The 14,825-nt window shown below is 34.8% G+C and overlaps 2 protein-coding genes across 2 annotated transcripts; both read left to right on the forward strand.

The window, feature by feature from the left end:
* The first annotated feature begins 2,798 nt into the window (after positions 1 to 2,798).
* LOC113502677 (cuticle protein 8-like) lies at positions 2,799 to 5,994 on the forward strand. Its single transcript, XM_026884330.1, has 4 exons — positions 2,799 to 2,810; positions 2,935 to 3,264; positions 4,556 to 4,722; positions 5,742 to 5,994. Exons 1-4 carry the CDS (start codon positions 2,799 to 2,801, stop codon positions 5,992 to 5,994), a joined length of 762 nt encoding a protein of 253 aa, XP_026740131.1.
* Positions 5,995 to 9,826: 3,832 nt separating this feature from the next.
* On the forward strand, positions 9,827 to 14,353 carry LOC113502369 (cuticle protein 19-like). Its single transcript, XM_026883914.1, has 4 exons — positions 9,827 to 10,020; positions 11,360 to 11,512; positions 13,604 to 13,770; positions 14,178 to 14,353. Exons 1-4 carry the CDS (start codon positions 10,009 to 10,011, stop codon positions 14,227 to 14,229), a joined length of 384 nt encoding a protein of 127 aa, XP_026739715.1. The 5' UTR covers positions 9,827 to 10,008; the 3' UTR covers positions 14,230 to 14,353.
* Positions 14,354 to 14,825: the final 472 nt, after the last annotated feature.

Here is a 14,825-nt window from a genome sequence, read left to right on the forward strand (position 1 = left end):
CTCTTGTTTATTTTATTGGATGAGATAATCTGAGGTACTTACTTATATTAGTTTTTAATGCTTAACTTGCCCTTAAAATTATGTCACTCGACTGTGTTAAGAGAAGTTGGTTATGTATTTTAATACCTTATAGCGTAGGTTCGAACAAATACAATGACCATAAGCTTGCAAAATAATTGTCGCAATATACAAAATTAAACACTATAACTCATCATTCGCTCTTAATATTAACATCTTGATTGATGTTACTTATGACATGTAGTCTCCTTATGTGGTGAGATAACAATGCATACCCTCATTTATAATTGTTGAAGATGCATACGCCAATGCTGACCTTTCGGCCGAATGCCCACAATTTTATAATTGAAGTTCGGTGAAATCTGTTACGATGTAACGACTATCGTTATTTATGAATGGAAAATGGAAATACCAAATTTTAAACACGCGATTATATCCCAAATAAAGCATTTGTTACTTTTTGTGATTTTAATAGCCGCTGAGTAAGGATCTGCGTTGTAAACATTGTGAAAATAAACAGAAAACTTTGTGGTTGCTCTATTTTTTGCATATCGAGAAGAATAACTACATGTTTAAGTAGTTTAAGTATATTTTGTTAAAAAAAAAAAGGTGTAAGTCAATCCCAGCCACGCATAATTAAATCCACGTTCATTCACTGACCAACTTTTTAATCGATCTCATTTAACGATATCCGATTACTTATCACCTTGTACTTGCCTTGATAAAGTACTTTTTAACGGTTAATTAAGTTAACAATGACATTGGAATTAATTTGTATACACATGAAGTTGCGTGATATACCGGAGCACTTACGCGTTTATTTCAAGCTTTGATACGATCCGTCATGGTTCTTATATCAAGGTTGATACACTCATGTCAGTATCTTTGTTATTCGCGTAAATTACATAGATTACACAAAGATTTGTTATTTGCATTAGAGATGTCTCTAGCGATGTTAGACGCATCAATCTTGGTGGAGGACGCTTAATGCATGTTAGTAACGGAAGCGTGGGAACCTGTTCTACAATAATGATATTGTAACATCTTGCAACGCACGTATACGCAGCTATTGAAATCCAAGAATGATTAAACGATGGATAATTAAAATATATTAGGTAGGTACTGTTGCATCAATAATATTACCCAATGGTCACATCATTAATTTTAAAGTAGGTTCGCGATTCTGAATTGATTTTTAAATTCGCTTCAAAGTAACAATGAGGATAAATATGGTTGCAGTTTAAAGGTTTCATGATGTATGGAGATGCGTGTGACCTTCACAGAAAGCGAGAATTACTGCGAAGTCACGTTCGTGATGCGAGCCAATCGGGGAAATATGTGCGCTTGCGGCGACTTGTTCTACCGGTCCAGAGCTGGGAACACACTGAGAGTGTCCAAAACTTTCAGATTATTTACATAATTATGTACTCACAGACGTAATAATGACTACAAATAAATCAAAGTGTACGTTTCGTTAAGTTTGACTTCAGTTTGTTAATATAATATTATTTTCGATTGATTAAATAATAGAAGGCAGAGTAGTCCCTATTGCCATTGTGAATAAAATATGTCAGGAAAATCATAAAGAAAGTTCAGTTTTTGTAAATAAAATCAAACATGACCTCTATCATAACTTTCGCTACCATCTCTATCATATCGCAAACAAAAACAAAAAAAATAGTAAAAAGATCTGATACGTTTGCGTTTAGGTGTCAAGTTACGCGTCCGGTGTAACACTGCCCTACGTTGCGTAACAGTTTACTGGATCAGTCGGTGCAACCCAGAGCGCTACTTTCTTACCGGCTGATATTCTACGGGCCTGTACACACTGGCCACTCGACTGTTTAGAGCTGTTGTTTATGAACATTGTACTGATATCTTTATTAGCTTGCTGTTTTCGGTCAATGCACGTAACAAATAAGGAGAGAGATTAATTAAATTACGGAGAAATTATAATAATTAATGAGTTTGTCATAGTTACAGCATTTGTTCAAGGTTTGTTTTCAACAGTGAAATCAAAATGTTTAATGTTTTGTTTGTAAACCTTATTAGGTGCCTTAATTTTAAGAACAAAAGAGAAAAAGTAATAATATTGATGGCTTTTTAAACTTTTACTGTACTATCAAACCATATACGAAAGACAAATTTATGAATAAATTTTCCTCATGGTCTATTGCATTTTAGCGGAAGGGAAAGTCAATAAGCCTTTAATAAGATCTGTAGTAATATATGACTTAGAATCTAGAGCAGTAAAGGGAGCCAATGAAAGATTATAGCATCTTAAATGAGAAATCTAAAATGGGTGCCTTAGTGATCAATATCAAACGAACGAACGAATGCAGAGTCAGTAGCATTAGATATAAATATTGTTGTGTCTTTGCTTAATACTATGAGAAACGATCGATCCAATGTGTTTTTTTTTTCAAATCCACTGCTGAACATAATAATTATCTCCCTAGGTTATGTCAACGTAGAAGACGACCCAAAAAAGAGTGGAGAAGAAGTGTTAATAAATGTAAGATAACAAGTTAAAAAAAGTTCTCAATTAAATATTCCAGAAAATGAGTTTATGGATAGAGCTTTAACTTAACCTTGAACGAAATGAAAAATGTCATTGCAATGACGTAAGGTAAGGTGTAAAGGTGATCGTGTGTGGCGGTGTCATGTGTTGGGCCGGTTTCTCTGTATCGGGTGACAAGCCCGCTTCCCTCCAAGTATAAAAACTTCAACCCTACAAGCGTCCTTATCAAACGAGTCCCATACTTCAGTACAGCATCAACATGTACTCCAAAGTGAGAAAACATTTAAACTTTAAATGCTTTGGAAACTTTTAAATTACAATATTTCCGGCTAGTAGCCCTCTTAAGGGAATGAGCCAAGTTTTGTCCAAAAAAATAACTGTTTTCAAATTTTCAGATTGTTATCGTCAGTGCCTTACTGGCTTTCTGCCAAGCTGGTTTGATCAACGATGGACACCAAGTAGTTTCCTCCCAGAGCATAGTCCGCCATGATGACCGGTCTGCGCAACAATTAGGCCACTATACTCCCGTAGTGGAACATTCCGGTCCCATCCTTCACCATGCTGGCCCAGTCATTGAACAGACTTCCTACCTCCAGCATGGTGGTGCTATCGTCCATGCGGCTCCGTTAGTGCAACACGTGGCTCCGGCTACCATCCACCATGCTCCCGTGGTTCAGCACATCGCTCCCGTTGCTATTGGACACGGTGAACATGTTGAAGAACATGTGAGTACTATTTTTCCTACAAGTAAATAATATTAGAATAGACTAAAACATTCTCAGCAATATTTTAACTATTACCCATTTGCGAATATTTGCTTATCGTTTTTCTTTCGTCATCACTTATACAAATGATAAAAGATTTAAACTGACAAACTGGGATAACCTATATAAGCTACTTTATGAATTGGTTACTCATAACCACAGTTAAATCCGAGCAACCTCTTTGAGTGTAATCTAATGGCACTATTCAAATCTAGCATAATTATCATTATTATAATAAAGTCCTAACTATCTAGTACTTAATACACTCTTATTGTTTCGTGAGATCCTCCAAGCAGATAAGTTTAAACGAGTATTATATTTATATTCTCTGATATGCACGCTTTGTCATAAGCTTTTACTTTTGAATGCAGACGAGATTACGAAACTTGACATCTCCCAAGAAGGCTCAGTGCGAACATCTTAACGAGATATTTTGTTGCAATTACCGTTGTTCAAGTATTTTAATGGATACATATGTCATTTGTACGCTCATAACTGCTTTCATCAGCATGTATTTATACATAATTAAAATCTTAATTGTTCTGAAGTGTTCGCTAACGACTCAATAACTTGTTGACATGAATTAAGTATGGTGTAAAGTTTTGTTTTTTGCCGTTTGTATATACAATTAAGTTTTTGGTCCTCTTGGTGTTTTTGATTTAAAATTTTAACATCTGGGTACATTTGAATATTGCAGTGGACTAACACACTGTTCTGTCCAGGTCAAAGTCAAGGAACAATTTCAAATAACAACCCACGATCAAATTATAGCACACAAAGAAAGTAAAAGGTATTACGGCTACAATTAAATGTGATCAAACGATATTGGCCTAATAAATATTTATTGTGTAAGCGCCATTATTACAAGACTATAGAGTTTTGTAACATGAGCAATCTATCAAGCTGTGATTAGTATTAACATCTATTTATCAAATACATCATTAGATTATAATGTCGATCAATATTTACGCAGCAATTGGCCTGTGATCAGCCGAAATATATGTACATTTATCTTACGAAAACAAGACTAATTGTATTATGTATTCATCATCTTATTCTGTCCGGTCTAAATAAATCATTTTTATTAAGATACTTATGCAAAATAATATTCTTCTTTTGTTTTTCGTGTGTTCGCTTCTCATTCTGAAACTATTCTCTGTTCATCATCATCATTCCCTTGCCCTTATCCCAATTATTATTTGGGGTCGATCTCTGTTCAAAATACAATAATGTTCTCTTCTTTTATTCGAAGGCTCCAGCTAAATACGAGTTCTCTTACTCCGTGGAAGACCCCCACACCGGTGACCACAAGTCCCAGCACGAGACTCGTGATGGTGATGTCGTGAAGGGAGAATACTCTCTTGTACAGCCTGATGGCTCCGTACGCAAGGTCGAATACACCGCTGATGACCACAACGGGTAAGTTCTACAAACTATAATTTCTTAAAAGCAAACTATTGTACACTTCCAGTACCTAGGTAAAGGATATTATAGAGTAGCTATGTCGTAGAAAGAATCTTTCTGTGTCAGTTCGAAAATATTCATTATCATTAAGTTATTCGAAAATTGACATCAGCAAAACATTGGATAACAGAATTATCAAATCAAATATGCTTAACATCCGAAAAATATAATTAATTGATGACACAGTATCGGCCTACCTATTTCCCAATATTGTGATGAATATAAAATCCGTGAATGTCATATTTACATGTAATCAACTTCGGTCTTCGGTTTCCTATATTTCGAGTGCAATTATTTGAATGGACAGTTTGATTACTACAATGTAGCAATCGAAAGAAACCTGTTACAGTTTTATGACGTAAATTGACGTGATGCATGATAGGCGGTGTATCATTCCATTATGTGGTATCATTGTTTCATTATATCATAAAACGTAACTTTGACTTACTTTTATTATTAACATTGAAAATAAATTCGCAATAACCGTAGCAGACACGGAAACTGTATCATAATAAAACTGTAACACGCGATTCGATTCCATTCATAACATATGATCTTGTTGATGATCAGTCTTGTTGCGTAAAATATTCGACTGTGTTAAGGCCAATCCAACATAAATTACTAATGAATGCGAGCTGGCGGGACTAATAGCATTTAGAAATATAATCTATTACACTTTTAATCTTAATTGAGTGTTGTTTTGGTCGATAACGCAGATAATATCGGAACATGTATTCTAGGCAAAAGTGCCGCAATTGTGAAGAACACCTATCCTCGGCTCGTTATGTTCGTTATACAACGCGTGAATAAATTGCATGCAAACTGCATAACAATATACTATCGCCATTAAGTTAATAAGGTACAATTTACTCGCAAAATCAGTTTAACAGTGAGTGAAATGTATTGAATACTGTAAATAGGTGATTTCGTTACGTGGAAGTTGTTGTTTATAATGACTTATTTATGAACTGTAGTTTCAACGCGGTCGTGCACAACTCTGAGCCGAACCCGCACGCGGCTCCTCCGAGCCCCGCTCCTGCTGTACACGCCGCTCCTGTGGTTCACGCTGCTCCTGTCGTGCACGCCGCGCCCGTCGTACACGCCGCACCTATCGTTCACGCGACTCCCGTCGTACACGCCGCTCCCATCGTCCACGCAGCCCCGCTCGTTCACGCTGGTCACCTCGTCCATGCTGCGCCAGCGCACTACATCACCACCCACCACTAAAATAGTACATTCTTCTATGTTAAACTATTTTAGGTCGTTGCTATGAAATAAACTGTTATTATTTATGCTAAGAAATGTATAATGTTTTTTTATTCATCCTTTCTGGTCACTTTTATAGTAATCTTATAACACAGAATACAAAACAGTTCTCTAAAAAATATACACTGAGCTGCACATAGCAAGTACCACATAAACTACACCAAAGCTGGGTGAAAACATAGTGCTCTAATTACAATGAATGCGCTATTCATACTCGAGTTAGGCGCTAACTTTTACCTACATTTAGGTTCATTAGCGATTAACGCGTCTGTATCAAGACAAAAAACAATTTCACGCCTCGCATCGGTCCAGGAAACCGACCGAATATTTAAGTTAACAGAAAGTGAACAGGTATGGTTAGATTAGCGTTGCGTCGGTGTACGAATAATTCATACGCATCGGATGTGTTATTAAGTAACGATAATTACTAATTAATAGCACTATTCAAGCTTAGAGTAATACGTAACGAAATTAATACAATTACAAAGTGTTGAGCTGTCTCATATTTCAGATTTTAGTAATTAGCTCTAATTATAATTTAGATTATACCAAGAGTAACCTAAGTATCTATCTAAGAATACTTGTTTCACACATTGTTACATACGCTATAAACAAATGCGAATACAAAACAAAAGTGAAAATTTACGTTATTCTAAATTTTAATTTTATTCTGACAAGGAATAATTGAACGCCAGCACATATAAATATTAATGATTTATTATGAGTTTATAAATACATAATATTAAAGCTTTATATAATATTCTTATCAAATGACGGAAGTGACTTAATATACGTAAGTAGCGATTTACGTGAAATCTTGATGTTATGGTCATGATATGAATGTAGTTCACGAATATGTAGTAAGCAGGCACGAAGTTACAAAAACCAACTTCGAGCGATATGTGTATGTGCAAGCGCACGAATTGCTACCAAAAAGTGGAATTGCCTTGTAATGTGTTCAACGTAAACTCTAAAATGAGTAAACCACAAATTAAAAAAAAACGCTAAATGCGCGTCGAACGCACGTTATTGAGGGTCCCATATAAACAGCCTATTTCTACTCAACTAGGGTCTTTGCAAAAACATGGTCACCGATCTTATTTACTGTGTCAACCGCTGTTGTACCTTGGTTTTGTATATTGTTTTTCCATTATAGATGAAACGTGCATGTCTCACTTGTAAGACATCGGAGCTTAAGTAACTCTACAAAAATCTGCCTACAATAGCTTACATTAATCTATTTTATTTAAACAACTACAGCGTCACAAAATACCCGGTAACTGAATATTGTTAACTTAATAGTATTGAACATTTATAATACTCATTATCTGAGAAATAAAATAAGTAAATGCTATTGAAATAATTGTCAGTCAATAAAACAATATAAAATTAAGTATTTATAGCTGGAAGGAATAAAATTTACGATTGTTGTAACTTATATAATTATTTATTTGGTTAACCGAAATATTTTAAAGGTTGGATAGTTTGTTCAAATTTAATTACAGAACTGATTTTAATTATTTTAAGTTCATTAAATTTTTTCGTAAAAAATATAAAAAATGTTTGGTCAGTGCCTGTATCAAAAACTGTAATAGAAGAATAGTGATGTTGCTACTGTGGAAGAGACGCCACGACTTGCAACAGTTAGAGACCGATAAAAACCTCATACTAAGCGTCAAGCGAACATAACAATTTGATGACTTCATTCGCTGAAACTGGTGTAAAACTTTCATCGAATCCGTGAATTCGTTTTACAAGCTTTTTATGGTTTATGTGCATGTGACTTGCGTGATTGCGAAAACCCTCGGGACACAAGGATTATATTTCTTAGTAGGGAAGGCTTTCTTTTTTTATATCGATTCAACTCTTCGAATGAGGATGTCGATAATGCCGATAACTCGATGATGATACTATTTTTTATGAATAATATACCTATATATAATATTTGTTTTTGTCCTTTCCTCCAGTCAGTTCTAATAAATAAAGTCAGATTCAGAAACAGTAAAACTATAACAGTCATAGATCGACGTAACATAAAAATAGACAAATCGAAAACTGAAGAATGATTACAATACTCATTCTTAGCCTCGGGCTAGCACTAAGAAATCGTTTAATTATAATTATTAAATGCAGAATGACGAAAACCATTACAGTTTACACATTGTTTTATAATCCCGGCAAGGTCGAATTGCAACCATTATGTGTTTTTGGTTGCTCTCGCGTGGCAACGCTCTACTTACTCGGCAATTACGGGTTAACGAGATACCTTGATGAGAGTAAGAATGCAGCGAGTGTTAATTATTTATTTAAATTATTGGGTAACCGTAGGCTTGACACGCAATTAGATACGTTTTTAAGGTTGTTGAGTTGAATAAATTGAACAATTTACACTATGGCGAGGTTCTCAATGAGTCTGGATTTTTTTTTCAATTTTTGTTTCCTTTGAACTTCAGACAGAATGAAACGATTATGTTGATGCACGAATATATCAATTAATTACTTCTTTAAACGAAGTCTGTCGTATTATTACAAAATGTTTCTTTGGATGACTTGAAAGCATTTGTAATGTGGGTCAAATTAATGTTAAAAACGCACACGATACCATGGGAAGTTGTTTGTATTGAAGAGCTTTGTTCATATGAGCTGGTAAATGGTAGGTTAATCAGTAAAATGCTTTATAAAATGGAAACAACACTAAAAAAATAAAAAATACAAAATAAATCCTTACCATGAAGCTGATTGGAAACATTTACTTAAAAAACCTGAACCTAACCTTAAAGCGACGAATTAAAATAATAATTCAATATATCAACACATCACACCAATAATTTGATATTATGTGACAAGTTTCAAGTTTCTCGTTTCCGCAAAATATAAGAGTGGTCTGCATTTCCCAAAAAAGTTATCAATATTCTTTCACTGTCAGAATAAATATTGCGAACGTCAAATTTAAATGTAGAACTGGTTTTGTACGCGAACAATTATCTCTACTACACTCTACGGTGCATTCAGGATGACTCCAACGATAATACGTATGGGACTCATACAGCTAATTATAACTGTTTGTGGTTGGCCTTTTTACTTAATACATATTAAAATACGTTAAAGAGCAAAATAAGCATAATTTTGCAATACTCCGGCCTTCAAATCAATAATTTTGCAGATGTGTTTACTGGTTTAGTTTCAACTTTACTGGTTCCGATTGATATTCCATTTAGCCTTCACATACGACCGCGCGTGGTACCGTAAACAGTTGACAAACATTCTGAAGCTAAATGCATTTAATAATAAAAACTGTAAACAAAAAAAAAAAAATCGGTTAGTTATCTATTAGGACGTAACGTAATCTAAATATCAATTTTAAACATTGCACTAATTATTAACATTGCACTAACCTTTTTTAAAGGGCTGCTGTCAAAAAACGAATAATTCCGTTTCAAATCATTAGTATTCATTCCATTTAGGCCAAGTACTTAAATTGAAATATTAGAAACCTTTATAACATAGAAGTGCGGATACACATCTAATGTATTTAACATATTTGCTCCACGTAACTTTGACAGACGTCTGTTGTCACGTATTTATCTTCGGCATCCCGCTAGAGAAAACAAAGTTGTTATACGTGATAGTATTCAAATCACAGCACGGGCTTAACAGATGCAGCGTTCGAAATGAACGCTCATTTCGAAAGGAAGAGATCGATCCTCTTTTCTTTGTTTTTGGATTTAGAAAACGATTGACTGACAATTTTTACAGTTTTCAAATCTCATAGATTTATCACCTTGAACTGAGAATGCTACGTAATTTTACGTAATTGCTGTATCATTATCAAACTACCGTATTCTTGCGTAGAGGCGGGTGGCGGCGTGCTGCGTCGCATCTCCCCCTGTTACTAATATAAAAGTGGAAGGCTCCGCTCCTCGGCATCAGTTGTGTGTGGTCGTGCAGTCAGGGCAAACCTAATCCAAACAAAAAATGATCGCTAGAGTAAGTGCATCCTGTGGTATATTCCTGTTATGTGAAAGGATAAAGTTTCTAGTGGATCGGGCTGATATTTCCCTTTTAGCTTTTCAGAATTTTCGAAAATTGCCATTTAAAGTGCCTCGATATAAATTTGATATTTTTTTATCGGTTGTCTTCCAGGAATTCTCCCTTTATTTATTTTTTATTAAAATTGTATAATCCTTTTTACAAAACAGAAGATTCCCCGTAATCTTTATAGTTCTAAACATGTTTTTTTTTTAATTAATAGATTCTTCTAGAATGCAGTTTATATTGCCGCTCATTTGATATACGTACCTATTATATTTCCGCGCATGTCATTCGTTCAAAGTTATTCTAACTTGTTTGCCGCGAAGCTTCCGACTCAATCTTTTATAATGTCAAATTATGAATCATAACATTTCGAATGTTCTGATATTTTCTGTCATTTGAAATTTTGCAATTTTAATTCAAATTTAATGTTATGACATTTCTAGAATCAATCAAATGTTTGATTACAAATAAATATGAGCTATATCCGTTGATATATTTTTAAATTATTTGCGCGTTCATTTTGTTTTTTAGTTATTTTTAGAATAACATCTTTTGGTAAACTTTGTGTCCTGTTCTAATTATTTAGTTTTTATTTTTTGCACATTGTCAGCAAAACTTTTTTTTTTATCAGACCACATCTGAAGATTTACTTTTTATAACACAATCTGATATTAGGCGGTTTAGACAAACCATACTTTATTACCTACTCTGTTTTTAAATCCTTAAAAACGCGTTATTTACGGAAACTCAGGCAGATACTTTTCACTAGGTCACTAGTGCTATCAAAATTGTAAATTTGAATTAACAATATGTAAAACATTCCTCCAAAAATAACAGAGAAAGCCAAGATTTATTCATCTAAAATGCAGATGATTGTTGGTCTCCGTAACAGTTAATCGGTTTTATGTAACATTTATTGCAAATTCATTAATGAATATCATTAAAATTTTAATCATGACAAATCTAGATCACGATACATTAAAAAATAATAATCAAAACGGAATAATTAGGTCAATGTATTTATGGGTATTTTGAACTTTTTCGGTAGGCAGTTTTAGTATATGGGCCAAAATTGTATGTAATCAAGCTTGCGCATGCATTATTATAAATCCTAAACAATCTGCCACGCGTGATTCTAGTTCTGGTAAATAAGAAATCAAACTAGGGACCAACAATAGTTAATCCCACAAATCACGAACTTGTCAAAACCGATGTTTTATCTGCATTTCCAATTCGCAGACCATCTTATAATGGATTTTACTCAATTTAATGACGACCTCTATTTGTCCAGGTAACAGTCTTCGTGTGTGCGTTGGCGCTGGCCTCCGCGGGAGTGCTCCAGTTGGGACACGGATACGCCGGCGAGTCCTACGGGCACGAGGCGGTTGCGTACGCGCCGATCGCACACTACGGAGGACACGAGGACACGCATGTCGACTACCATGTAAGTTAAAACAGAAAAAAAGAGGACATATAACATATAAGTTAAAAGCGCTAAAGTCGTCGGTAAAGCAAAAATGTAAAAGAAAGTCACTATTTATGTGTAGTACGAAATTACGCAAGCAAAATCGTAGTAGTAACAGTAATTTAAATGCAAACGTATCAAGATAAATTTGTTTCTAAACTAGACAATTAGTATACTATAAAACATTTAATATGTTCGAGCGTTGAATATAATAGTTGCAATTAAGAGATAAAATCTTTGAGCAACAACGTGAGATCTGCACATAAAAATAATTTCGGTGAAAAACAATGAGTACAACATTGTTGAACAAACTCGCTAATGTCATTGTTTCCCGTTACTCACATTAAGAGCATGTACACATAATAACTGTTGCAGTTACAACACCTCACTGTCACAGACTGGAACGTTCACATAAATAAAAAAAATATTGGTCAAGGATACACAAATCAAGAAAAACGCATCAAAATGTTATGACACTCAAATGATAGTATACTTCAACATACTGTTCAACACTTTATAGACGACAAAATAAACCAAGTAGCAGACAACCACACAGTCATGCAAGCAAACTGTAACACAAAAACTTGACACATAAACTTTTTCGCAATCGCTAACAGTCACGACAAACTAATTATATTCATGATCTCACTAATTTCTATTAATAATGATTACGTTGCGAGCAAACAAACTGTTGCTAATATCTCGTCTATAAGTGGAGCACCAAGAGCTGGTTTTGTTTCCCTAGGCCTGTGTTACCCATTTTGTTTCGTAATACAATAGTAACAAGCTAATTGATAGCTTGCATAAACCGCGCGTGTTGTTCGCCTGATCCAACACAATCGACGCCGTTTCCGGGATACGATACCTATCAACGGCACAGTCCCACAGTGGCCCACTGGCATTACATCACCCTGACTATTTACCCGCTAAATGGGACCAAGTAAATAAACATAAATAATTATTTTCGTTTCCTCCTAGTGCGTTGCGGCAACCGGATTAATCGACAGGTGTCTTGTTGAGAAAATAACTTGAGAAGAACTTACAAGGATAATTTTTAAAAGCTTTCGTAACATTTCATTTCTGAATTTTAAATTCCACTTGTTAAAAACAAATATCCCATGAAACACTTGCGTATCTTACAAAATATAAAAAAAAACTCATAACGATTTGTAAAAATTACATTATTTAAATAAAAAATAACAGAAATTGCATTCATACAACAAATAATAAATTTATATGTACTGCTGTTACTAAACAAAGTTTAATGTGTTATGATTCATCAACAAATTGATGTGTTGCTAGAAGCAAATCTTTCAATGGTTAAACTGTTCACTTAGAAATTGCAGCTGTAAATCTATTGTATAACATAATACGACGCGAATCAAATTAAAGATCATAGCTCTCCGACATAAAGCTTCATTTTATCTTTGGTCGATAGGCTATAAGCTGTCATAAATCGAACGCCGCGGGTAATCATTTGAAGTATTCCGCTGTGCCTTACATAACGGTTTGCAAAGCTAAGTATATCCCGATCGTGACTGCAGGCCGATAACGCAGCGGTTCCCAGGGTGCTTACAACACTCGCTAAGCCCTGGGACATAATGACAGTCATGATATCCAGGCCAAATGGACTGTTGTTTGCATAAACTTCGGTGGCTCGTGCTCTCACGCTCGTTTAATGGTAGATGTGGAATCGTTGCCGACCGATGTCGACCCAAATACAGGATTGCGTAACACCATTTGACAGTATAAACCATTGTAGCGTGCGCCACAATAATGAGATCGGACTGGATCTCCTGGACTAGACTAACGACATGCTAACGTATTCTCATTAGGTGCTATTCTATTTTGATAACAGTTTACTCAACTGGTTTAACACGAAAAATAGATTTATGTAGCGCAACGAACCGTTGTAATAGATTAAGATCGGTAGTGCCCAAATGTTAATAAAAACGTAAACATTACGTTACATTTACGAAACAAGTCTGATAAAATAATTTACTTTTTTTTTAATTATAATCGTAATAGCTTAATTCATTTCAATCTTATGTTATTGATGTTTGTCCCCAGGCTCACCCCAAATACGACTACTCGTACTCAGTGTCCGACCCCCACACCGGTGACCACAAGACCCAGCACGAGGTCCGTGATGGTGATGTTGTAAAGGGAGAGTACTCCCTGCTCCAGCCTGACGGTTCCTTCAGAAAGGTCACCTACACCGCTGACGACCACAACGGGTAAGAATACACTTTATCAAACTTCAATCCAGCTGTAGACTGTAAGGAGCCTGGTCGTGGAAACTGAAACAAAAATTTCTAAACAGATGTATGGATAGATAATGAGTAGAAGCAGATGCATATTTTTTTGCGAAACTAAGTCATAATTTCTTATTTTCAAGTTCCTTTATCGAACTCAACTAATTATGCTAAATGTTGATATCTTTTTGTGAGTTTGAAAATTATTTGTGAGTCACTGATTGTTTCAAACTCTATACAATCCTTAACGTAGATGCGTTCCAGACCATTAAACAATCACCACCAATTTTAATTATTCAATGAAAGTGTATAACCACTTACATCTATAGGAATGCAATGCTTTGTATTTCCTCCCGATTACGTTAGTACAATGTTACCGTCTATTACAGTTTCAATGCGGTCGTCCACAACACTGCGCCTGCGCACCACGAGTACCACTAGTGTCGGCGATCTGCCACTGTTTCTCATGTGATATTAAACCCTTAATACTTAATGTAGATAGTCTTTAGTCGAAACTGACTCTTTATTTTATAAGACTGCGGCGAAAATAAACTTTTACAAAATATGTTTTGTTTTAATTACCTCCTTATAAATTGTTTTTTGTATATGAGAGTCTTTAGTTTCTTTTAATGTCACAAATGTATGATTTATCACTATCCTTAGAAAGTCAATGTGAGTAAGTTCGGCTAGCACCTATCATCAGAAGTGTGAAAAATGTTTTAGCCATTCGAGTCTCCCAAAGAAGTGTATTTTTTTACGCTAACGCTCCAATTTACGAATCCTAAATACGTAATCAAAATTTAAAAATTATAAAAAAATGGCACTTCTGAAAATGACAATGCAAGAATATCTACGAGAGAGAGTCAAATTGAACGATTTACAGTCGTCAGGAGTGAAGAACAATGGCTGACAAAAAAATAAACGGTGAGTATAAATTAAGAATAATTTAATCACAGAGCAAAAAAAGTATTCAGTCTTACAATAATTAAGTAATAGGCAGCATATAAAATTCTAGACGCTAAATAATAAGCCAATTA

Source organism: Trichoplusia ni, chromosome 17 (assembly GCF_003590095.1).
Source record: "Trichoplusia ni isolate ovarian cell line Hi5 chromosome 17, tn1, whole genome shotgun sequence".
NCBI lineage: Eukaryota > Metazoa > Arthropoda > Insecta > Lepidoptera > Noctuidae > Trichoplusia > Trichoplusia ni.